Genomic DNA, 26132 nt, shown 5'->3' with positions numbered 1-26132 from the left:
AAAAAAAATTGCAATATTAAAATAAGGTTGCAAAAAAGTATTTTAAATAATCCATAAACTTATACTGCGAGTAAAGTTGGTCACCCAATGAGAAGATTTGAGTTATTTTATTTTTATTTTTTTTACCATTGCCGGATATTTTGTAAGTTTTTTTTCAATAGCGTGAATAGAAATATAGAAAATTATAATATTTATAAATGATTAAACCTGCTATTTATACAACATAATTGTATTATCTTACTTATCTTATCTCATTTATTATCATAGAAACTTATTCCAGTATATTTATATATTATCATATATATGGTGGCCTTTAATTGCAATTAAAAAAAAATCCATAATATTATAATATCACAAACCCTGAGAAAAAATAATACATTATAAAGCACACGTTTATATATATATGTATTTTTTTATCCATTATATTTACTTAACTTAACCTCCCTAAAAAATACCTTAAAAATTTCACTCCCATTGACGACACAACAATCCTGCCAACCTCCCCTTGTCAAAAAATTGGACATCTCTCAACGTTACTCAAAAATCTAAAAGAATACATATCTTACAAATCTTAAAATAGCGATCGGCCCATATTTCTAATCACATGATGCAGTTCATCCCCAATAAAAATCGCCATTTCAATATATTTTTCATCCAAAACAAAGACGCGCCATTTCTCATTGGTCGAGACCCCCCCTTACCCCCCTCCTCTTCCGATTATGGTGCCCACCGTCCGTCCCGGTGTGAACAGGCAGTCAGTCATGTGGTACGTATTAGCTTGAGGGGGGGCACTGGTAGTAATTTCAGCATTGCTAACTAAGGAATCCTCAAGGGAGGCCTAATTACAGGAAGAGTGTTCCCAATATCAGACGCCTGCCTGCACATTTTCCATCACAACACTTCCCAGCTGCACATTTATCTTTATTTTTATTTATTTTTGACTTGATCAGGTGTTGATAAAAGACAAAACAACAGTTTTTTGCTGACTGGCTAGATTTAAAATGTAAAATAAGAGTCTAAAACAATAGTTTTGACGATACAGTCTATACAAAACTAATTTTTGTTGTTGTAGATTAATTTAGATGAAATATTTTAAATAATTTATAGGTTGTGTGTATGCTTACATGTTTTTATACACTTAAAACAGGTGTTTTTTTTTACTTTTAGCCTAAAAAATAGACATAAATATGCAAGTTAATGCATTTAGGGGTATGCAAATAATGTCGTTAAGTCCGTCACTTAGGGATGTGGTTTGGAAACTATTATGGGATGTCGATAGATCATTTGAAAAAAACATACAATTTAGGATATTCCATTTTATGTTATTTATTCTTTTGACTAGATTTTTACTTTTTCAGGTTTTATGTTTAATTACAATTGAGATTATTTACTTTATTTCAACATACGTATTACATTAAAAATAAATATACTTAAGTATGTGTATTATGTGGCAAAATAACTGAAATATATGTAATATATTCCATTTTTTGTATTAAGCACAGTACTTTTTGTACTTTTCAGATATTTTTTACCTGATATTTGCAAAAACTGCTTTTTGGTTGACATTTTATTGCTTTACTAAAATTGATAGTAATATAATTCCTTCATAGGTAAGTATAATAACTAACCAAATATGTTAAAATACTTTTCCCCATACAACGCAGTAATATTTTTGTCCACTTTTAATTGCAGTGTGTTTTTGCATCCTACTAACTTAAAAAAATCAATTTCCATTTAATATAAACCCCAAATAGAAACTTCTCCCATATTTACATACAAAATATAAGCAAAAATGTCAAATAACTGTCGTGTTTTTGGTATAAAAACATGTTACCTTTACTCAATTTGAATCCATGTTTTTTTGGGAGGTCACAGTGGTCGTCAATCCATTTTTTTGTGCTAAAACGCGGTGTCTTCCCGGATGTCCGCTTGTCTCGCAGTGTCGGAAGACGACGTGCTGAAAGGCAAACGCTCGCTGAAGAATCAGGCGGCGGCGGCGGCCCACCACGACCCCGAGAGCGACGCCCCCATGGATGCCGACGACGACGCGCTGTCATCGCTGGAGGAGAAAGAGCTGGAGAACTTTACGGGTATAGAAATCGCCCCAAAATGGAGGCTACGTACGCGGTGGCCATTCCGGTTCTCGAGCCTTTTTTTTGTATTTTTGCAACCCCAAAAACCAGGAGCCATTAAACCTGGGAGGAAAAATTGTGACGCAGTGCAGGACTTGTCAAATTTGAAGGCTTATACTTGTAATATTTTCACTTTTAATTTAAACACTCCAGATTCAGTAAAAAGACGAATTAGCGTTAGCTTGTCAAAGCACATTTTGGATTTAAAAAAACTTTTTTTTTTTAGATATAATCTATATGGTGTGGACACATACTTACACACACACTTACACACATTTACACACACACATTTACACACACATAATCCTCTACAAGATTTGCATTAAATTAAATTACCTTAACTCCCTAATAGTGTTTAGCCTATTGTCACATTTACCTCATTTAAATTAAGTATAATGCGATAATCTGACATTGTCATGCCTTAATATTATTTGTAATAGGATTATATTTAAAAAACATCATTATAATTACACATGTCCCAGAAATGTTCGAAAATAGTAAAAATGAATGGTAAGAAAGACGGGATTACTTTTTGGGGGATTTGTTAGCTCGTAATTAATTATCAATATTATTATAATTTTTAATTAATGATGTATCACATATTTTTCATGTTGGTTTGACAGGATGAGTTGCGTTGACGTTTTAGCTATTTTTATATACTTTTTTAATGAATGAAAGGGATACTTTTGTTCGACATTATAACATTAAAAGTGAAAGTTAAAGATTATTCCGCCCCCCCGCCCCTACCTACGTGCACGCAGGCCCGGTGAACGTGAGCACGGCGGCCCAGCTGCTCGCTCCGGCGGCGGTGGTGCGAGGCACTCTCTCCGTAACCGCCTCGGAGCTCTACTTTGAGGTGGACGAGGAAGATCCGGCTTTCAAGGCCATCGATCCCAAGGTAAGAATGACAAAAATGCTTAGATAAATGACATGAAAAATGAAAAGGGACGACTGTAAATCGTTAATAGCCTCCGCCGATTGCTAGCGTTAAATTAGCGGAGATAAAAAGTAGACCCGACACCACTTGTTAAAATACCGAATCTAAATTCTTTTTAAAAGTAATTTAGGGCTAAAATATAAATTAAAGAGGAGCTACAGGTTAGCCCCTTTTTCTTTAATCGCGTTGAGAAGGCGATTAAATGCGTGTTAAATGTCGTTTTAATGTGGAAAGGTTGAAAATGACGCTACGAGGCCTACATTTGAAGCATTTTTATTCACAGTTTTTTCTTGTTTTTTTTCCTCGCCGCGTAAAGAAAACGGCCTTGGCACATTTTTTTTTAAATAAGAGTCATTCTTCCCCGGAGGGGGGCAAACTCGGGTCCCTTTTCGAGTCGAGTTTGACACGGACTTTTTTTTCCGAAGACGTCCGTTTTTTTTTTTTTTAAATTTCGAACCCGTACAAACCCTCTATTTCGGGTTTTGAAGTTTTAATTTTATTTTTAATATTTTTTTTATAATTTGTCCAAACTTTTGGCGTTGGTAAGAATCTCCCTGGCCAATCGCCATGTCTGCTTAGCCGCCGCCTCCAGGGCCGAATGTGGCTTCCCCTGAAAGAGGTCCAGGTTAGGCAGGAAGTAGTGTGGGCATCGTCGGCATTGCAGGCAGGAGATGAGCTGCAACAGGATTCCGTTGAGTCGGTCTCCCAGGCACGCCTCGTCCCAGTCTGCCTCTCGGGGGTGCTTCTCGCATTCGTAGAGAAGCAACGTCTTCATATGGTAGCTATTTAGCGGCTGTCCCGGTAGCTCCAGGTGCCGATCTCGCAGCGTCTTGAGCACCGACAGACATTTTTTCCGACATCCGGCCATCAGCAGGCGGTTCTCGGCCTCGCTGAACTGCAGCACCCACGCGTCGCTCTCGGCCGAGCTCTGCTTCCCGCTAAGCGAGTAGCATTCCTTGGAGAGAAGGTTGAATCCCTCGGCTTTGACCTCGGCCACCCGGTTGGGACCCGGCCAGGGGATGTGGGCGGCGGGCCACTGCGCCGCGCTACGTGGCCAGATCCCCGTACACTTGAAAGCCGGGGTGATCTGCACCACGTAGCGTTCGCGGATGCGTAGTCGTACCTCGCTGGTGTCGGCGACCATCTTGACGGCGTCGCGGTAGCTGCACTTGTCTACCGCCTGGGCTACCAGCGTTTGGAAGCGAGAGCGGATTTTACGCGCCGACAGGTAGCCCGAGGCGGTGATGAACTCCACCCATAGCGACATGCTGCGTTTACGCCCGTCGCTTAGCTTGAGGACGGCGCAGCCCGGTAGAGAGCCGTCGTCTACGAAGTTGAACACGCCCATCTGGTTGAGGTAGAGGACTACTTCGAACTCGTTGGGCGAGGTGACTTCCATGCCCTCGTAGCGGGCGTCGATTTCGCTCAAAGAGCTGATGAAACGGGGTTCTTGGACTTCCACTTCTTTGAGGACATCCGAGACCACTTTGCAGACCTCGCGGATGGTCTTGGCGATGGCCGCTTTGCGCGCCTGGCAACGCTCGCCGTGGTACTTGTTTAGCTGGTAGACCAGCTTGGCTTGGGTGGCGATCATGTTGGGGCACGGCTCCGGGCCGTACGCCGGCGAGTCGCAGTAGGCCGACGGATCCAACGCTTACCGCTTAACGGTGGAGCCGGGGATGGCGGCGGGGTCGGGGGTCGGCTAAAAGGGGGGTTGAAAGCGAGGGTGGATGTTCCGTAAAAAACTAAAAAAAAATGGAGTTTTGTCCAATGCGTTTTTTTTTTTTTTTTTGGTGATTGTTAAATTAATTTTTTTAAAGAAAAAATGTCAAAGTTCCTCTACTCCGTCTCGTGCGGAGGCTGCCGGCGCCGCTCCACAATCATGGTCCCGGTCCGAGGACTTTTATGAATGGCGCTCCGCGGAGTGACTGCGCTCGGAGGAGGTCTGGTCGCTCCACTTGGCTCGACCCGGGCACAGCCAATCGGTGGAGGTCTTTGGGCGAGAAAGGGGGGTGGGAGGAGAAATAGGAGAGAGAGAGAGAGAGAGGGGGAGAGAGAGTGGGCTCACCTTGAGGGTCCAGAAAAATGGACATTGAGAGCGATAGATGTGATGTTTCTAAAAATAATACTTCTTTTTTTTATCTGGCAACCAAATAATCACATTTTCCAATTGTCCTTTGCTAAATCTGATTTTTTTTGTAGCACGAGAAATGAGCATTAGACGTGATGTTTAAAAAACACTTCTTTTTTAAATCTGGCAACCAAAAAGCTTATTTTCCAATTTAGTCTTTTACAAAATCAGATTTTTTTTAGAACGAGAAATGAGCAATAGATGTTATGTTTAAAAAAATACTTCTTTTTTATCTGGCAACCAAGAAAAGCACTGCAATTTAGTCTTTTGCAAAATCTGATATTTTTTGTAGCACGAGAAATGAGCGATTGACGTTGTGCTGTTTAAAAAATACTTCTTTTTTATCTGGCAACAAAAAAATCACTTTCCAATTTACTCCTTTGCAAAATCTCATTTTTTGTAGCACAAGAAATGCCAGAAAATGTGTGTTAAATCCTACTGGCGATTATTTTCCCCCTTCCACCGCTAGAGGGCTCTTGCCCACTTTTCATTTTACCCCTAACACACTTTAAAAGTCATATCATTAAGAATAGATGTTATTGTAACATATATTTAAAGGCACAGTACCAAAATGCAACTTCTAATTGTAAATAAAGGCTTATTAACGTAGATTTTCTCTTTGTTCGACATTTAAACGCCTTGTAAAAATAGGACGATGTGGAAAACCTGATAAAAGTCACTTTAAATTGAATTCTACGTATTTTATTGATACATTTGTGGTCTGTACTTGAAAGTTAGCTCCGCCCACTGGCTTGTAAATATGACCTCATGTTGTTAGAATGGGAAAAAAAATGTGAGCACATGTGCTTGACACGCACATTGAGTGAGTGACATCCATTGGCTACTACGGCTAAATATGGTGTATCCCCATTGGACAGCGCCTCCTAGCAATTTAAGACGCGTCAATAAAAAGACACTCGCCTCCGTGGGATTGTTTGACAAAAAACATACGTTGGGCTTTTGATTGAAATATTAAATGTAGGTCAAGTGGCAGCCGCCGTGTGGGAAACGTCATATTTCGACGCATGGGGAAAAAAAACATGGCGTCCAGTTATGCTTTTTGGGGATATTTTTGTATGAAAATGATACTTTAATTATGCTAGATTAGAGTTATTTTTAAGATTTGTGATTTTATGTTATTCAGATTCCCCTTGAAAATATTATATTTGTACATAAACATGTTTTTAAAATTTTATTTGCAATTTTAGGGCATCTATAAAAATTTAAGTTTATTAAATATTGTTATAGACTACTTAAATAGTTTGTAGTTTGAGAATTATGCTTAAAAAAGGAAAATAAACTTGAAATATGACTAATTTTAAATTGATATTTAAACATAACATCTCATTTTTGTACAATTATAATTTTTAAAATCAATTCTGCCTATATTTTGTTAGTATTTGTCTAAAAGAAAACAAAAAAATGACTTTTTGTCCATTTTCCAAAAATGTTAGGTGTATATTTGGGGTGTTGGAAATCGGGTATTTTTATAGAATAGTTATGGGATGGAAAAAATAGTTTTTAATTTTTTATCTCATTTCTAAACGAGGCCTAAAGTACAATTCCCAAACTCAAATGTTTTCGTTCAAAGCGTAAGCAGATCATCTACTTTTATTTTGAAAGTCTGACAATGTAGCGGCGAGCTGCCTGGCTGGACTTGTCAGGGTAATCGCGTGGGTGTGCGAGTGTTTATGATCTCCCACGGAGCTCTGGAGGAATAAATCGCCACGGTTTGGAGAGGAAGTGTCCAAATATTATGAAGGACATTTTTGTTATATGTCATGACTCATCGCTGGGAGGGGGGGGGGGCCCGATAAAGACGCAACCCATCTCTTCTGCCGTCCTTTTCAAAACACTCCGAAAATAATGCCCTCGCACACCTAAAAATATAAAGTTACATTTCTCAATTGTGCCTTTATTTAAACAACAAACATACAGATATGTCATTTTTGGGGGGATTTGTCATGGTTTTGTTAATCATTTTTGAATTTCATGTCAAAATATTAACACAATTTTATTATTTTCACGTTTTAATCATAAATAAGATTTCATTTTTAGCATTTGTGATGGTTTTGTTATTCATATTTGGAATTTCCAGTCAAAATATTTACGCGATTTTATTTATTTCATGTTTTAAACCTAAACAAGATTTCATATTTGGGATTCATGCCGGTGTTATTAATTTTTAGAAATTTCCTATCAAAATATTAATGCAATTTTATTAATTTCATATTTTAAACATAGACAAGACTCCATTTTTGGGATTTGTGCCAGTTTTTCTATTCATTTTTGAAATTTATGCTGTCAAAATATTAATGCGATTTGATTTATTTAACTTTTTAAAGGCCCCAAAGTTGATAAAATGACACTTAATCATTATTTTTTTATAACAGATCTTTAATACATCAAGATAAATTCAATTCAATTCACTTTCGGTAGGAGGGAATCGAACCATCGCATTTCCGCAGCTTTAACATTACTAGCCTGGGGCTGCTTTGTCGCCACATAACCTGGACAACTCCCCTTTTCCAAAGTCCTGTCATTTTAAACTCATTTTCCATTCATATCAACCCCAATGACAGGCCACCGACCCCCCCACAGATTGGACGAACGAGCTAACACACACATAATACCCCCTACCCCCCCATCCGTCCCCCCCGCGGACGTCCACGTCGCTACCGTATGTCCATTTCCAATAACGAAAAGCTCCTCCCGGGTCAGGTTTGTTCCTCCAAAGCATAAACAAGATTTCATCTAGCGAACCTTGTTAGTTTTATGGCTGCAATTACTGGCGGCCAATGTAGCCCCGCCCCCATTTTGAAGTGGAAATTCTAAAGCAACAGACACGTATAAACAGACATCCGGGACAAGAAGCGTTTGGATGTATTTTCTCTGGCGGCAGCTGCTCGCAGAGAGAAAGAAGGAAAATCGGAGCAGGCGGCTAATTGGCGGACGGGGAGAAGCATCTGCTCGGCGGCGGGTACACGCTAAAGTGTGCGCGCCGCGCCGCCATGCCGTGTGCTTAGCGGCGCTTGCGTTTTTAATATTGCATTTGTTTTGGAGTGGGCCAACTCAAGATTTTTAATGGGCGACGTTTGTTTTGTCAATACGTGTAGGCTAGGATGTGGGGATGGGTTTGAATGGGAATCGAGCTGGGATCTTTTGGTTTCGAGTCAAGGAATTTTTGATAGGAGGCCAAAAGTAAATTTTTCTATCATTTTTAATTATGACTTTGGATATATTAAGTTGGTTGAAAAATATTTTTGGTGTTTTGAGGGGGTTGGAAATGGATTGGTCGCTGGTTTGGTAGATTGTAAATTTTATTTTGGAGTCGTAAAGGGATTTTTTTGAATTGTGGGGAATCGAGCTGGGATCTTTTGGTTTCAAGTCGGGGAATTTTTGATAGGAGGCCAGAAGTCTTTATTTTTATATGGTTTTAATTCTAATTTTAGATGCTTTAAGTTGGATTGACATTTTTTGGGGGGGTTTGTGTGGGTTGAAAATGGATTGGTCACTGGTTTGGTAGATTATGAATTATGATTATGATTTTGGAGGTGAAAACTTTGTAAAACTAGAGAGCAGTAAATATTTCTATATTATTGTCATTTTAATTGGAAAAAAAACAATACGCTACATTTAATCCTGCGAATAAATCAATATTTTTGGTTATTAATAATAGAAATCAAATATATTTTATCAATAAAATTTTCCTCATAGCCCACACTTAAAACACAATCAAATCAAGCTATTCTGGGCCAATTCAATCTTTTTTCCCCATATAACTCACCATAAAAACATTTATTTTTCTACTAAACCTGGCAAAATAATCCCCCAAAAACTTTACCAACAAAAAAGCTTACTATTTAATTTGCCCTAATAGTTCAAAGCTTCTGTTAGTCCACCTTGAAGGTCATTGACCAGTGACCCCGCCCCCCCTAAACCCCCCCCCCCTTTAAAATCCCCCCCATTGAAAAGAACTTGAGCCTAATTGGCTGGGCGGTGACGGCTACCCGGGGTACGGCGCGCCGGCGTCTGGATTGATGCTCGCTGGCTCGGAGAAAATCAACCGAGTGTTTCGTCAAAAAAAAAAAAAAAAAAAAAGAGCCCAGCGATCGTTACCCAAAAGCGAGACGGCTCCTCCCCCCTTCCCCTTTCCTCCCCCCTCCCCCCCAGCCCACAGCACGGCTGCCAATCACAAAGAGGCACGGTCTCCGAGCGAGCGCTCGTATTGATTTTCCAGTTAGCGCCTAAGTAGTTTGTGCTATCGGGCTAACGGACAGACCGCGGCGCAGGTATGTCATTATCAATGAGCCCGCGGAAATGGAGCATTATACAGCTCTGCTCCGACACCCCCTTTTTTGTGCTCGTCATGCCATCTAACGATGACTAATGTCGGCCTTCTGGTCCGTCGCCATTAAATATTTTTGACTCTGGCACAAAAGTCATCCAAAACTTGGTCCCATCTTCATTGGCTAATGTTAGCATTTAATAGCATGCTAGTATGCTAACGTTGCTATAAAAAACAGCTCCCATTTCAACTTTTTCGAGCATTATAATGTTATTTTATAAATTATGTATTGTTAAGAAAATGATGACATCATTTGTATGTAAAAATTGGCATTAGGCTCCGCCCCCAAATATGTAAAATGAACATAACAGCATTTTGTCATTTGTTTCTTCTCAAAAACATAAACACTTAATGCCAATGACGCAAAATAAAAAAGTGGCAAAACAAAGTCCAAAAAAGTTAGAAAATTCTACGAAAAAAACTACATTTCTTGAAATATATAATAAATTATTTAAATACATTAATGTATTATTAAATATTATAAATATACATTATTTAGCTCAATTTAAAAAGCTAAAAAAGGCCCAAAAATTCAATTTCTATTATAAATATAAATAAAATATCAAATTTAAAATTTCTAATCAAGGAATAAACGAGAGAATATACTATAAATAAATATTTCATACTGCAACTTCATTAATTTTAGTTCCAATCCAGTCGACCAACTGCAAAACTAATGTTAAATTGGTTTTATTTTGATTCATTTCCATCCTTCTTCACTTCTCATGCTTTTATTCTGTGATATTAAGTTTATTTAGCCGCATTTCCGATAAAAATCACTCCAAAATTAAATAGCCATTTTTTGCCGACATGTTAAAAAAAGCCACTGAGCCTTCAATTTGACATTTTTGTGGCTATTTGGCGACGACATGGCGTCAAAAGCCGGAGTAAATTCTTTCCTAATCCCGCTATTGTCGTGGGTTTAAGGGGCCGCGGGGGTGAAAAGGAGAGAGCCCTCTCAGGGATTTCCAGGCCGGCCATTGGTCCAAAGTAGCCTTTTGAAAGAATCGGGGAAAAGAATAGCATTTATACAATATACTTATAATCGATACGGAACAATGTGCTTTTCAAGGCTTTAGGGGAAATATTATGTGGCTTGATGACACAAAAGTTGAACTGTTTGGGAGTTAAAGAACGTAGGGGGCTGATTTTGGGGCTGCTTTGTCGCTAAGGGGCCTGGTCGACTTGTTTTAAATCACAAATAATGAGAGTTTTTAAAGAAGAAAAATGTGTTGCTCTTGTAACAAGTGATTATCTTAATCATTTATGCTATTATGCAAAAAAATATATAGTAAATTAGATGTATGTTTTGGCAGGACTTTAAAGAAATCAAATAAGATTATTGAATTAATTTTTATGGCCTAAAGATTGTTTAGTTATGGTATTTGTTTTGGTTTGTTTTATTCATAAAAAAAGGATTTTTTTTGTCTTATTTGAGAATTTGTTAAAGTATATTTTTCTATTAATCTTAATTTTATTTAACAATTAGTTATTGTGGGGCTGCTTTGTCGCTGCAGGGCCTGGTAGACAAATAATATTTCAAAAATATGGATTTGTAATAAGTGATTTTTCAATTTTTTTTGGCTATTTTGCAAAAAGATGACAATAAAGAAGGTAAGGCTATCACAATTAATTAAAAAAAATTGAATTAATAAATAATTTGTTGGCCTAAAGGTTGTTTAGTAATGGTAATCTTTTGGTTAAAGTTTTAGTTAAAAAAAGGAACATAAAACATCTTATTTATTAGTTTTTCTTTAAATTTCTCTTGTATACGATGACTAGTAGCCTTGTAATAGTTAATCGCATTCACCAAAAATTTCAGATATTTAAAATTCTTGATTTTTGTATGTTTGTTGTTGATGTAGTAATTTTAATTTATTAACTGCCAGTGACCTTTTCAAACAATAATTTGCCCCTCCCACTCAAAATAAGTGACATTTATCGTCGTTAACAGCACCAAAACAAACTTCAGTCATGCCAGTTTGCCCTTTGAAATAAATTGGACATCCATTCTTGTCAATAACGAGAAATCCGTCAACGCTAGCTGATAAATTAACTCATCACGACAATAATCTGCGAAGAATAGACTATAAACACAATCCCTTGCCATTTTTAATGTCTTTTTACACCAAACCTAGTGTCCTTTTTGTCCCAAACGTAAACGTATCGTTCCGTAACGGCGCCGCGGGGCCGCCATTTCGAGGCAAACCGCACGGATCATTAACCCCGCCGGCAAATGACAATCTAGCTTGGTCTATTCTTTTGAAAACGCCATTTTGAAACGTCTTTCAAGCGCTTTTGGGGACGCGGCAGAGTCCCCCGGAGACGATCGATCTCGGCGTGGCGGGCCGAGCGGCAGGTACACGGCTGCCCATTGTAATATCAGCCGGCGAGCAGGCGCCCCGGCATCTGTAAGCAGGCCGATCCATCAGGCGCCGTCGGCCGGGGGGAATAAATGATGGAGTGGGGGGGGGGATCCGTCAAAAGGGAGATGGGGGAGGCGCCCCGTCGCAAAGTGATGGAGGGGCTTGGCTCAGGTGCCACAATTGGAGGTCCAAGGCGGCGGGGGTGCCGACGGGTGGGGGGAGCGGCAAATGCGATTCTCTCCCTTAGCCAAAAATCATCTATCACCGTGGAAGCCATTTTGGGTCTGATTTGGTGTTAAAGTCATGACATTTTTGGGTTGGTTGGACCTAAACTGTGTAAATATGAAAATAGTTTTTGTTTTTTCAATACTAAAGTGTTAAAAACTCACTTAAATGTAAAATATTTGGTATCATGACTTGCTCAGACATTGTTAACAAACAGTGGAAGCCATTTTGGATCTGATTTGGTGTTAAAGCATGACACTTTTTTGTAGGTTGAAACTAAACTGTGTAAATACGTACATAGTTTTTGTTTTTTCAATACTAATGTATTAGATACTCATTTAAATGTCAAATATATGCTATCATGACTTGCTTAGATATTGATTACAAACCGTGGAAGCCATTTTGGATCTAAATTGGTGTTAAAGCCAAGACACTTTTCACATTATATATCGTATTCATGTGTTAGCTTAGCTTGCGTGTTTGCTAGCACACTTATTGCCACTTTATCAAAGCTAATGGTTTTATACTTATTAATTTTTGACATTGCCAATGTAAAAACAGTATTTTGTGAGTTCTATGAGGTACTCTAGCTGAAAAAAAAGACTAACTTTGAGCGCAAGACACTGTATTTATGCGTTATCTTAGCTCGCGTGCATGTTTCCTAGCCTACTTTTTACCACTTTAACAAAGCTAATAGTTTAATATTTATTTATTTTCCACATGGGCGATATCAAACCAGAATCTTGTACTCTTGCACTATTTCAATTTCCTCAATTTCATATTCAAATAGACCATCCTTTCTCCCTTATTTTGGGGGGGGGATAGCGTTCATCTCCCGGAATGTAGCAATTAACCCGCCTCATTTCCCTAAATCCACCATCTTTATTCCTCTTTTTTAGCTTGCCACTTGAAAAAGAGCAGGCAGAGAAAAGAGGGCAAAAAAGGCTAACCTGTTATCAAACAGTCTAAAGAGGCTTAATCCTTAATAGGCTCAATTCCGACCGACTAAGTGGCCCCTAAGACGCTTTCAAAGGGGGCTTCTTTTCAGGACCCCGTCGTCCTGGGACTTGAATGCCTTTTTTTTCTCCTCTTCTTCCCCCTTTTCCTTTTTTTTCCCACTCGCAGTGACGCTGACTACACGCTGGGCTTGTTTATTTTCCTTTCATTGGCCTCTTAAATCGCACTCCGCCGCAGCCCTTTTTTTTTTGAAACCCGCGTTTATTTTCGCTTCCCCGTCGCTAGTTTGTTTGACTTCCCTCGAGGCTAGGCTAACTTTCTTTTTTGGGGGGTGGGGGGGATTTCTAGGCGCGAGCGGTTGATTGCGTCCGGGATTGGTCGCCCGGAAATGTCACGTCAATCGCGTGTCAACAAGGATTCGAATCGGAAACGGGGTTTGTTTGTATGTAAAAACTGTCAGAATGGATTATTTTGAAAGTTGGTTCTGAGGTGGTTGTTTTTTGTAGATGAGTCGATTTTTTTGGGGGGGGGGGATTCATGTGTTGTTTATTGTTGTATTAGTTTTGGTTTAATTATTAGTTATGGGTTAATTTGTATTGGGATCATAAATTATGGGCTGGCAAAAGCTGGATGATGAAAATATTTCAATTTGGTGGGGGTAGGATGATTTTTCAAAGTAAAAGGAGAAGTTTGCAAATATTATTTTCATCAAAAATTCAATTTTTGGCCGTTTTTTGGTGACGCTAATCTTTTTAAAGTTATTGTCAATGCCGGAAAGCAGTAAAAAAAAACATCCTGGCATCCTAAAGTTAAATCTTTAACTCTTTTTAACACATTTTTTCTACACAGTGAATCCCTAATAACTTTTTTAAACATTTTTTCAATTTTTTTTACTTAAAAAGTGGAATAGTAAGTTTATACTTATGCTATTTACCTTAACAGTGTGCTTTTGATTCATACAGTATCTCAAAAATACCACTTTTTATAATTTTTCTTAAGATTTTCCCTTCAAAATAAAACATTTGTACTCCCTGTAAACCATGAATATGGAAGTCAAAATTGGGAATCAGGGGGGAGGCTTATATGCGAGAAATTGTAAAATTCAACCATTTTAAGGCAATTTTAAGGGTATGGTGTAATGTATGTATGTAAGGGCGGCTTATATGCGAGTAAATATGGTACACTTCTGGTCCTTTGGCCTGAAACATTTTATTTTATAAATGATTAAGTTTCCTTTAAATGTTTAAACGTGTACTTATTGTAACACAGCAAGCAGTTTAAAAGGCAAATGCCGTAAAAGCGTCCGAGTGTGAAATCCCGCTCATGTGTTAGTAGCTTTGCCCTCATTAGCACTCGTGATTTTAATTTTTTTTCTTTTTCGGCCGTCTTCGGGTTTTCGCTTTACCCAAATGGCCTCCGCCATTATTTGCTCCACCCCCCTCCGCCTATCGTTCAATCTCTAAAGTAAAATCCGGTTTTAATTGGCTCCAGAGGGCCCAAAGAGGCTCGGTGTCAAAGCTGACGAGGGCCCCGATTGGTCCAGACACCCGATGCCCTCGTTAGAGATGGCGAAGGAATGTGTGTGTGTGGGCGTATGGGGGGTGCTTTTTTTGGAGCTCGTTAGTCCGATGAACCCGTTTGCCCAAGAGTAGGCTGACAAGGTCGAAAGATGGCGGATTACATTTTGCGTTTTAAACAAAAAATGTATATATTTTTTGTTTTGTTTTGTTTTCTATATGGAAAAATGTTCATTTAAAAATGAAAGATTAAGCAGAGGGATTATTTGAAATCACATAATGTTACTTTTTAAATGATCAAAATGCAAATAAAATTGAGTATTATAGCTCATCAAATACATATAAATAAACACTTAACGCTAATAATGCTAAATAAGACAGTGGCAAAACAAGAGTACAATAAAGTCAGAAAATTCTAGGAAAAAAAGATTTTTTTTAGAAATTTAAAATAAATTATTTAAATGTAAGCATGTATTATTAAATATTATATATATACACATTATTTAGCTAAGTTTAAAAGGCTAAAAGAGGCAAAAACTTTGAGGAAAAAGCTCCATTTCTATTATAAATATATCTAAAAAAATATGATTTAAAATTTCCAATCAAGTAGGAAATAGGAAAATATACTATAAATAAGCAAAAAGTCATAAACATTAAAAGAAGACCTTATAAGAAATAAAAATGTTGCTAACTTATAACCAATAGAGAAAAATAAATCAAACAAGGAGGCGGAGTCTAAAACCAATTGAATCTGACTACCATTTTATTATTCAACCTTATTTATCGACATCTAAAAGTCATTGACTCCTTTTGCAACTCTTTTGTGCAAAAGCGTCCAAATGTAAATCAAGTTGGCGTCTTTTGCCTGATTGAAAAGCAATTTGCGCCTTTTTTTGTGTGTGTCTTCTTTTATGAATTTCCTCTCTTGGGCCAGCCAAGTGGTGTTTTGATGTTGATGGATCACCTCTCTTCCTCCCGCTCATTAATTTCATCACCTTATCTCGCAGGCAAGCACTTGATTCTGGCGCAAAAAAGCTAATGATAAATCCCTCATCCATTATCCTTTAAGCCAGGCGGCCATGCGGAAACACTTAATAACAGGCAACAAATTGAACTTCAATCACCTCATTTTTCACCTCCGCCATCCGTACACGCCGTCGCGCTTTGACGCCGTCGCCAAGTATTTATCGCCGGATTTTTCGACGCCGCTCGGAACCGGTTCGGTCTTATCGGACGGCGGGGGTGTCGGAGCGCATAGGTATTATTCGTTTAGTGTCGATTCTGCTTTTTTTGGGGACAAATATATAGTTTATAGTCATACCTCTACTTGTGTAATTTTTGGAACTGATTGATTTTGTAAGTAGAGGTATTTGGGGATTTTGTGGTATTTTTGTAAGTAGAGGTATTTGGGGATTTTGAGGTATTTTTTGGAAGTAGAGGTATTTTTTTTCGAATGCTAAATTATTTTATAGTGGTGTCAAAGTCATTTTGGTTGGAAAGCCACATTCATGTGATTCATAGATGTTTATTTTTGGCCCAAAAAGTTCCATTAGCCCCTCCCATTGAAATAGATTTTTTTTTTTATCAATGGCAGGCTGTAAGTACATATTTTTTTCACTTTTTATGTTATTTTTGGTTATGTTCAGGTCACTTTTGGTCAATTTTGGATTGTTTTTGATTGATTTTGAGCTATTTTTTTGTTCGTTTGTCAGTTTTTTTGGTTGTTATGACTTTGTTAGCTTGTGACCAATCTTTTTGAAGTGGTAGTTTGGGCGGTGATCTGTGCCCACCCTCCTACTACAATCTCATTGGACATTTACTAGTGGTTAAATAACGGTTTTCCACAAAAACTGCGAAAAACGGGAATTCTGTGAAACATATATTCCCATTACTCCCCTGGTTTTTACGGTATTCCACAAAAACTGCCAAAACCTCGAAAAATGGGGTTACTGTGAAACATATTTCCACATTATTTGCCCGTTTTTCACGGTATTCTACAAAAACTGTGAAAACACCAACCCGTTTTGAGCCATGTTATGCAAAAACTGTGAAAAACGGGGTAAAACTGCTATCTTTTTGAAGAGGGAGGGATTGTTTTTATCGTTCATTTATTTATTTTTTCTATTGAAATAAGCAAAAATAGTCCAAAAGTTTGAATTTTTATGTCCGCAAAATGTTGTGTAAACAACAAAAAGCTAGGCTAATACAGCATAGACGCTTTCTGTTGGCCGGGTATAAAGGCAAGGTGTCGGTTGGTGGCTTTTCCACGGGAGCGTCGGCGTGCGTCCGTCCCTCTTCATTTTCAGTCCTTTTGGTGGTCTGACAGTGACAAACGACGGCGGCGGCGCAGAAATGACTGGCGCAAACAGGTTGAAATAGACACGCGGCGCCCCTTTTTGTTTCCACCGCCGCGGCTCCGCCTTCAAATTGATCGACTGACCCGAATTCGTTGACGGCGGCGTTTCGCTCGAAATGAAGCGTCGCCATTGCCAGCCTGTGTCGTTTTGTTTTTTGACCTTCATTTCACGCATAAAATGCGACTCGCTGTTTTGCAGTGTTATCATTTTTATTTGGACTTCTACCCTATAGTTTATATGTTTGGCTGTAAACATAATAATCCATAAAACTAGTTTAGAGGTTACCATTTTTTGTGTTATGGTGCCTCACGTAATTCATGTTTTGTTTGTATGAAAGTCAAAAAAACTTTTCTAGCAGTTTAATTTCCCATAAACTGGCATTAAATTATCTTCAAAATGGCCACAATTTAACAAAGTCTTAAAATTTACTTAGTGAAACCTAATCTAGTTAATCAAACCCTGATTTGGGGATAGTCACAACAAAATTGAAGACCCAAAATGGCCGCGCATGGGTGCAGTGGCTCTTTGACCTACATTTAGTTTCCTGTCTTATTTTTATTTGCAATAACAATGTGTTTTATCTTATATTGTTCAATATTTTAGAATTTACCATGACTTATTTATGTTTTTACACATACTTTGTTGGGTAGCACCACTAATTTTGTTATAGCTGTTTTATAATGACAAAAAAGGCTTTTGATATTCAACTAGCTACTTGAGCTACTTGAGATAGCTACTTCAGCTAGCCACTTTAGTGAGGTCACACTAAAACTACCTTGGGAGCTAGCCACCTTAGCTAAACTCTCTCTAACCTCTGAAAATAGCACCAAAATGACTCGATACTTTGTAATACGTCAACGTTTTAAACCATCAAATCATTTTGATGTTTTCTTTTTCAGGCGTTTGTCAAAGAAAGGAGAAAGACACTGTTAGCATCTAGTTTTATCCGCCTAGCGAGGAGCGTGACCGTTTCCAATGGCGCTCTTTCCGCATTTAGACTTTTTTTGGACTGGAATTGGCTGTCAGGAAGCGTTTTTTTTTTTTGTGGCGCCTCGGTTATTATTCATCGCAGAGATTCAAACGCGACGCCAGGCGATCCGAAGCGTCGGGTTCAGAGGAGCTCATTAGTAGGCCGGCCGAGGCGAGCAGCTGAGGACGTCCGGCGCTCTCGCAGGAATACGAGAGACTCACTTGAAAGTCTCTGGAGTTCAATTAAATGTGGATTAGCGGCTGGCCCAGACGCCGGCGCTATTAGCGCTAGCTTTCTCTTCCATGTTCGTCCACTTACAAAAAAAAGGGATCAATTCGGGAGCCGTTTTTATGAACCACTCAAACACAAAACAAAGTGCTCATTTTCCTGCTTATATTTAATGATAATATGTATAAAAGTACATGAAAATGGACTAAAATCCCAAAATAACATTATATAAAAAGACGACAACAAACAAAAACAACTAATATTTACTTTTAAATTGGCAGTGATTCAATGAATCTTTGGAAAAAAGATTCGGATGACAACAACTCTTATTTGTCGTGCCAAGATGGCCGCCGCGCCGTGTCATCAGTCATCCTCGGGCGTGCTAAATAGCCGTCGTTTGGCCGCTTAAGGAATCTTTTTTTCAGCGGCGCTGATCAATAAAAGACATTCATCGTGCCTTTCTGGCCAGGAGGTGAAAAATGAACTAGCTCCCACCAACTGGATTTTTTATTTCCTTTATTGAGGTGCTTTTTCACAAGTAGCTATGCTAGCTATCTAGCTAACTATTGCCCAGCTATAACAGCTAATAGTGGATCCATTTTTAACTCATTGATTCATAAATTTATGTTTAAAAAATATGAATAATGCATGGGATAAAACATAACTCACAGTAGTGTAACTACAAAAAATACAAGGTGATTAAATTTAAAATATGCAGCTAAATGTGTAAGTTGTCTTCAATGTATTTCTTTTATATTAGATTATTTTTTTATATTTTTCTTCATATCCTCATTTTTTCCCCAATTGTTTTATTTTATTTCTATTTTCAGACACTTATGCATTCCCGCAATCCATTGAAATATTTTTGATAAATCAAAATTAATAAATTAACTTCTCTTGCAGACCGGTGGCCAACCTAAGGCCCGCGGGCCAAATCTGGCCCGCCGTATGATTAAGCACGGTCCAAAAAATCTTGAAAATATTTTTTGTAGCATTGTCTTGTCAAAAAAACGTCAAAATTTTTATCTGGTCACATTTTTTTTTTGTTTTTTTTTTACCAAACTTGTGTTCTTCTCTTCCAGATTTTAGCCTACACGGAAGGTCTTCACGGCAAATGGCTGTTCACGGAAATCCGGGCCATCTTCTCCAGGAAATACCTCCTGCAGAACACGGCGTTGGAGATCTTCATGGCCAACCGAAGTAAGGCACCGCCACCCGACGATTCCGCCCTTGAAAACGTCCAAACATTGCTACTCTCCCCCTAGCGGCCGTCATGTTCAACTTCCCCGACGCCGCCACCGTCAAGAAGGTGGTCCACAGTCTTCCGCGGGTGGGTCTGGGCACCAACTTTGGCCTACCACAAACCAGGTTAGATTAAATAGCTTATTTTCTCCACTTCTGGTGTCAAAGGTGCGGCTCGCGGGCTGAAAGTGGCCCCCCAGGTGGTCTGATCCGGCCCGATTATATATATTTTATTATTTATCCTTTATGAATTTGAGCATTTTTTAAAGAGAGTATAAAAATAAGAGAAACATAAAACGCTATATACAAAATATGATAAGAAGCAAAGAGCCAAATTAATTCTGCACGGGAGCCACCTACGGCTCGAGAGCCACCCCAATTGTTTTTTTTTTTGCAATACAACAATAAGTTATTTCAATATATATTAGAAATAATGTATCAATTCTCCGATATGCCAACCTCACATTCAAACTAGATTGGACATTTATCTCCATCCATGGCAGCCATCTTGTTCTTAATTAAAATTAAATAAATACATTTTTCTAACCTGGTTTTCGATCATATGACCGCATCCCCAATAATTTCCGCTTTTTATCGATCCAGACTTCAACATTATATGAACAAAGGGTTAAAAATATGCTTTAAAAAGGATGATAGCTTGATTATAACTGAATAAAAAGTGTTAGTGGGGTTATATTTTGACTTTGAAGAAAGCTAATGTTGTTAATGGGCATCCTGACAGTGATTTATTCTATCATTCCCCTTTGTTTTAATTGGATCGGGACTCATTTGTTGTTGTCCTACTGTGTGTGTGTGTGCTGCACAATATGTGCCTTCAACCCCAATTTATTGCGTATTTGTCTTCTTAACTAGTGTTGCTCGGGTTTATTTTTCACACTGTGCCACAACAGTCAAATCAAACCCAAGACATTTTTTTTGGGTGTAACAAAGATGACCCAAATTGTATTTGGAATGTTTTTATTTTCAATTCAATTGATTATACATAGTTGGGCTTTGTAGCTCATTTGCTAGCATTAGCATATTCTTTCACAATACAATATGTACTCACAAACATTGTGAAATAAAATGAATAATGAGGATTGTTTTGTTTTTATAGGCGAATTTCACTGGCGACGCCAAAGCAGCTTTTCAAGGCGTCCAACATGACTCAGCGTTGGCAACGGCGCGAAATCTCCAACTTTGAGTACCTGATTTTCCTCAACACCATTTCCGGTAAGGAGCCCCCTTTCCCCTCATTTGTGTACCCCCCATTTGGCCTCACCCCCCACCCTCCTTTTCCACCAGGTCGGACCTATAACGACCTCAACCAGTACCCCGTCTTCCCGTGGATCATCACCAACTACGAAGTCGACCAATTAGATTTGACCCTGCCTAGCAACTTCAGAGACTTGTCCAAGGTAAGAAAGCATTTCCATTTAAAAAAAAGGCACATAACTTTATTTAAAAACAACGCTAACAACAAAATGCAAAAGAGCTAAATATTCAGATCCTTTTATTTTATTATATTTGTGTTTTATGGTGAAGAAATGAGGAAAACTGGATGTTTAATGTAATTTTTATCATTTTTATTCAAATTTTAACAATATTTTTATTAGAAACAAGAAAGGAAAAAGATTATTTTTTTACAATTACTATTATTTTTTAATTATTTTGATTATTTACTTTAGCCTAAATGAATGGCTAGCATCGCAATTTAGCTTCCTAATCTATTTATTTTTTATAATTTTAATTTTATTTTAGGAAAGTGTAAAAAATTAAATATTCCCTCATTAACTATTTAAATATATTTTTAACAAGATTTAAAAGCATTAAAAAGTATCAAAATGGCCGGAAGGAAATAACTCAATTTTAGTAATAATACAATTATAATCCAAACAAAAAAAATCATCATACATGCTGCCTGACTATAAATAGCTGTGCTTAGTTGTAAAATTCGCCCCGATTTTTGCACTGAAGGCACTTCTTTTTTTTTCTTTCCTTCTACTTTCCGTGAACAAACGGCGAATTACACGTCAAGCGCCCCCGCCTTGACATCGAGAAACCGAGACGGCGCAAACGCTCACCTGGCACGCCGTCAACGTCCGCTGGCCACACGTAATTTACCTCGGCCGCACGGTGACCCCGCGGGGCCATTCTTATCATAAACTCTAACCCGCGGCCGACACCCGACGCCTTCCCGTCCCAGATAACGTTGTCGTCTTGATAACTGCGCACCGGCACCCCCTTTTTTTTGTTGCTACATCCATGTAGCGAAGGATTATCGAACCCATAGCCACCTCAGCTAATGGCCTATTGATTTTAACACTGTAATGCCCTACTTTACATTGAACCAATGTAAATACGGGATATGGCGGCACGGTGGAGAAGTGGTTGGCACGTTCGCTTCACAGTTTGGAGATTTGCACGTTCGATTTCCGGCAGGTTCCAGACTTTCGCGTGTGCGAGTGGGTTTTCTAGGGGTACTTGACTTTCTCCTGCATCTTAAAAAAGCTTGCTAAGCTAATTGTAGACTGCTAAGCTAATGTAAGACTGCTAAGCTAATGTAAGACTGTTAAGCTAATTGTTGACTGCTAATCTAATTGTTGACTGCTAAGCAAATGTAAGACTGCTAAGCTAATTGAAGACAGCTAAGCTAATAGAAGAATGGTAAGATAATTGAAAACTCCTAATCTAATTGAAGACTGCTAAGCTAATGGAAGCTTGCTAAGCTAATGGAAGACTGCTAAGCTAATGGAAGACTGCTCAGCTAATGGAAGACTGCTAAAATTAAAAAAAATAATTTAGAAATACAGTTTGAAAATGTTAAAATCGTAAAGTTAATCAAGAAAAATATAGAAAATACATATAATATATCTATCATCTCATTTTCTACACTCCTTTACCTTGATTAGGTCACAGGGGGTGCTTGAGCCAATTAAATTCATTTTCAAAGTCTTACTTTAACTTTTTTAATTCAATTCATTGAGTATTTTCAATTTAATTTTCAATTTCTTCAATTATTTTCACACTTAAACATCCTCCTAATTGTATATAATGTCTAATTATTAAATATTCAGGCATCGAGGAGTCAAGTAGCCCAGGATTAAGTCCCAATTTTTCAACAACCCTCGCCAAAATAAAGCCGAATTCTACCCAAGCTAGCATCATCTTAAGCTAGCTGCGTCCAATTAGAAGCGTGCTATTAGCCGTCGGAGCCCATGCTCGGGTTTTTGTTGCCGACGGTGATAAATCGGCCCAATTTGTAGCCCGGCGGAAGATTCTACCCGGGCGCCGTCCGTGTACGGTGAGCGCCGCGTCGGAATCCACCCCCCCCCCCCCCCCCCCGCGCGCCCCCTCCCCCTCGCTATAATTTACGGCGTTAACGACGTCGGGCGGCGCGCGACGCGGCACTGGCACTTTCACTACTTCTTTTTTTATATGCCTCCTTCAAGCCTTTTCTTTTTTTAATGAGCGGGCTGTTATTAGGGCAATAAATCAGAGCAATGGCTGTGATGTATAATTCACCGTGTGTACTCAGCCCTGAGCCCGGCGCCCCCGAGGAACTCGCACTGTATCACTGTCAAGTCGCCGCGGCAACGGCGCAATACGCTCACCGACCATGCTAGCTTTTGTACAGATGCTAAATTTAACGTGGAGATCAGGTTATGATTTTTTAAATAAATATATATGTGTGTGTATATATATATATATATATATATATATATATATATATATATATATATATATATATATATATATATATATATATATATATATATATATATATATATATATATATATATATATATATATATATATATATATATATATATATATATATATATATATATATATATATATATTTACTGCCCCCCCCATTGATTTATTGATATTTTAATCAGAGTATATATTTTATTCAGAGTACATATTTTGTGTATCACTTTGAATGTTATTTTTGAAAATATTAATTTTTCTAAAATTATAATTTAATTTTTTGCATGTTTTTTTATATACCCCACTTTTTGATTTCATTTTAATTTTATATGAAGTTATTTTAAACCTTTTATGGTCTTATAATGACTTTAATTTTTTATACCGCACATACTTTCCCAATGAAATTTTTTCATTCAAGTTTCAATTTAAAAATCTTTATTTTTTACTTTTTAAAGTCCAAAATTTATTGTTTTATTTTATTTACTAATATACGATCTAATATATATCATTAATTTATTTCCCTTCGCTTAGTTTTGTTCAAATTTAAAAAAAATAGTGATTCTTTAAAAAAATATTATTATTTGGTGCATATTTTCATGTTCCCCCATTTTACTGTTGCAAAATTTGATCCATCAACTTTTAATAGTGTTTCATTTCATATTTTATCTTCCCTCCTTTACTTCCCGTGTTCATAAAATAAAATAAAAAAAATTGGAAATACTGTTAAAATTCTTCTGGCGGTCATTTAAATTGCCATTTGTGAAAATCCTTTTCAGGAAGCCATGATTTTTATTACTTGTCAGTTTCCGCCCCCTTTAATCCATCACACACACACACACACACACACACACACACACACACACACACACACACACACACACACACACACACACACACACACACACACACACACACACGTAGCGTAGCGTAGCGGATCAATGCTAATGGAATAATGGCCTTTTGAGGACGAGGGCTAGCGGGGGGGCGGATCAATGGCTTCTTTCATATCACCTGTCACCCGGAGACTCGTGGCCGTATCGATCCCAGCTGAGCTCCTCTTGCGCACCCGCGTAATAGCCGGTTCGGTTATTTGGGACATGGCTGCATCCGACCGACTATTGGTGCAAAACGACATCATTTCCAAGCTAGCGTGAAGTTTAAGCCTTTTTGACGAATGTCTTTCGTCAATTTAAAATGAAAAAAAAAAATAGTGGTCCAGTGGAGAAGTGATTAGTCAGTTGGGCTCGCATTTTTGGGGGTCGTGGGTTCGATTCCCGGATGGGTCCTCACTGTGTGGAGTTTGTATGTTCTTCTCAGGCTTGTGTAGGTTTTTTTTCTGGGTAATTTTACGTCGTCAAAATATGTATGCTAGGCTAGCTGGTTGAATATAAGAAATCGCTATTAAGCTAATTGTATGCTAGCTTGTTCCTAGCTATGAGTGATTGGTTGTTTGGAGTCTTGTGTCCTGTGATTGGCTGACAAACGATTCAAGGTTTCGTATTGGTAGTTAGCTGAGATAGGCTTCAGCACCCCCCCCCCTATGATCCGTGAAAAATGAATGAAATATGAATGAAGTGCAAAGTATTGTTTATAAAATACATGATTAAATTGAAATATATAGCAAAATATACGAAGTAAAAATACAAAAAATAAATAAATAAATATAAAACATAATTAATCATAAATAAATACACGTGAAAAATAATAAATCATAAATAAATACATATAAACCCTAATACATCATAAATTAATCCATATAAAAAATAACAAATCATAAATAAATACATATAAAAACTAATAAATCATAAATAAATACAATAATATAGACATAATATATAGAAAAACAAAAATGGTATAAAAAATGACATTTAAATGCTATAGGTATCTTCATTTGTTCCATTTTTTTCCAAGATATGATCTTTACTTTGTTTTGATTTGTGATTACTTTTCAAATGAAACGAATTTATCCAAATTCTTTGCAGCCAATCGGCGCCCTGAACCCCAAGCGCGCCGCCTTCTTCTCCGAGCGCTTCGAGTCATGGGACGACGAGCAGGTGCCCAAATTCCACTACGGCACGCACTACTCCACCTCCGGCTTCGCCCTCACCTGGCTCCTCCGCATGGTAAGCGCCGACCCTCCCTCCCTCCCTCCCGGCCGGCCCAACTCCCATCCCAGCCGGGAGATGACTTTTTAAGAGACTCGTGCGCCGTGCAATATTGTCTCTGTTGAGTGGACGCCATCAATTTTGCGCTACTGCCCTCCAGGGATTGAGAGGTTACTATGTTTTTTTTTTAGCCCCGCCCCCCTCTCCAACGTTTGCGTGTTATTGCGCCGCTAGCTCACCATTGTCAGCCGGTCCCAGCAGAGCGCCGGCATTGATCCACGAGCATCATTAGCGGGCTTATGCTAAGGCCGCTTGAGCCTCGTGCGCCGACCCTCCCAAGCATATTAATGTCACGCCGGCCTCTTTCTTACGGCCCGTATAAATTACACGCTAGCGTTGCGGTGGGCGGCGGTCGCGTTCAGGTAGACGGGGAGGGGGGAGGTGCTTAAGTAACGTGGGGGTCGGGCAAGAGAGAGCACTATTGATCCGTCCTAACAAGATTATACGTGATTAGAAATGCATCAGTGGCGGGCCTTTAAATTCTCCCCGGGATTACTTTTGCTTTTATTAGTTTTTTTTTTTCCGGACGCAGTGTTTGTTAGCGCCGAGTGGGTTTATAGTTCAGGTGATTAAATTTCACCTTTTGTGGGTAGAGAATATTGTGAGATTAAATTTGTGTTAGGGTTCAAATTGTGGATCAGGGGCGTCTTAGACGAGAAAAATTGTAAAAATCAAGTATTATTCGAGTATTTTTAAGGGTACTAGAAAAACAATGAACTTTCGATGGTCAGTAGTAGTAGTAGTAGTAGTAGTATTAGTCGTAAAAAATGCAACTTATAGTTCGGAAAATACGGTATAAAATAAAACAATTTGAGTAACGTCACTTAAATTAGTATTGTTATT

General features: G+C 38.2%; 2 protein-coding genes across 3 annotated transcripts in view; one reads left to right on the top strand and one right to left on the bottom strand.

The window, feature by feature from the left end:
* lrba (LPS-responsive vesicle trafficking, beach and anchor containing) overlaps nt 1-26132 on the top strand; it is a 121650-nt gene that overhangs the window by 63138 nt on the left and 32380 nt on the right. For both annotated transcript variants that reach the window (XM_077719729.1, XM_077719728.1), the window contains 7 exons: nt 1941-2090; nt 2894-3030; nt 19251-19368; nt 19434-19536; nt 20528-20643; nt 20716-20828; nt 25107-25247. In XM_077719729.1, coding sequence (XP_077575855.1) covers nt 1941-2090; nt 2894-3030; nt 19251-19368; nt 19434-19536; nt 20528-20643; nt 20716-20828; nt 25107-25247 — 878 coding nt within the window. The remainder of the gene's footprint in view (nt 1-1940; nt 2091-2893; nt 3031-19250; nt 19369-19433; nt 19537-20527; nt 20644-20715; nt 20829-25106; nt 25248-26132) is intronic.
* On the bottom strand, nt 3327-5026 carry mab21l2 (mab-21-like 2). Its single transcript, XM_077719731.1, has one exon. The coding sequence runs from the start codon at nt 4661-4663 to the stop codon at nt 3584-3586; it is 1080 nt and encodes a 359-aa protein (XP_077575857.1). The 5' UTR covers nt 4664-5026; the 3' UTR covers nt 3327-3583.

The sequence above is a fragment of the Stigmatopora nigra genome, chromosome 6, assembly GCF_051989575.1.
Source record: "Stigmatopora nigra isolate UIUO_SnigA chromosome 6, RoL_Snig_1.1, whole genome shotgun sequence".
Lineage (NCBI taxonomy): Eukaryota > Metazoa > Chordata > Actinopteri > Syngnathiformes > Syngnathidae > Stigmatopora > Stigmatopora nigra.
This window is presented reverse-complemented; position numbering and strand designations above follow the sequence as displayed.

Excerpts from the sequence above, each read along its gene's own strand:
- mab21l2 (XM_077719731.1), bottom strand. The coding sequence starts at position 4,663 with ATGATCGCCACCCAAGCCAAGCTGGTCTACCAGCTAAACAAGTACCAC.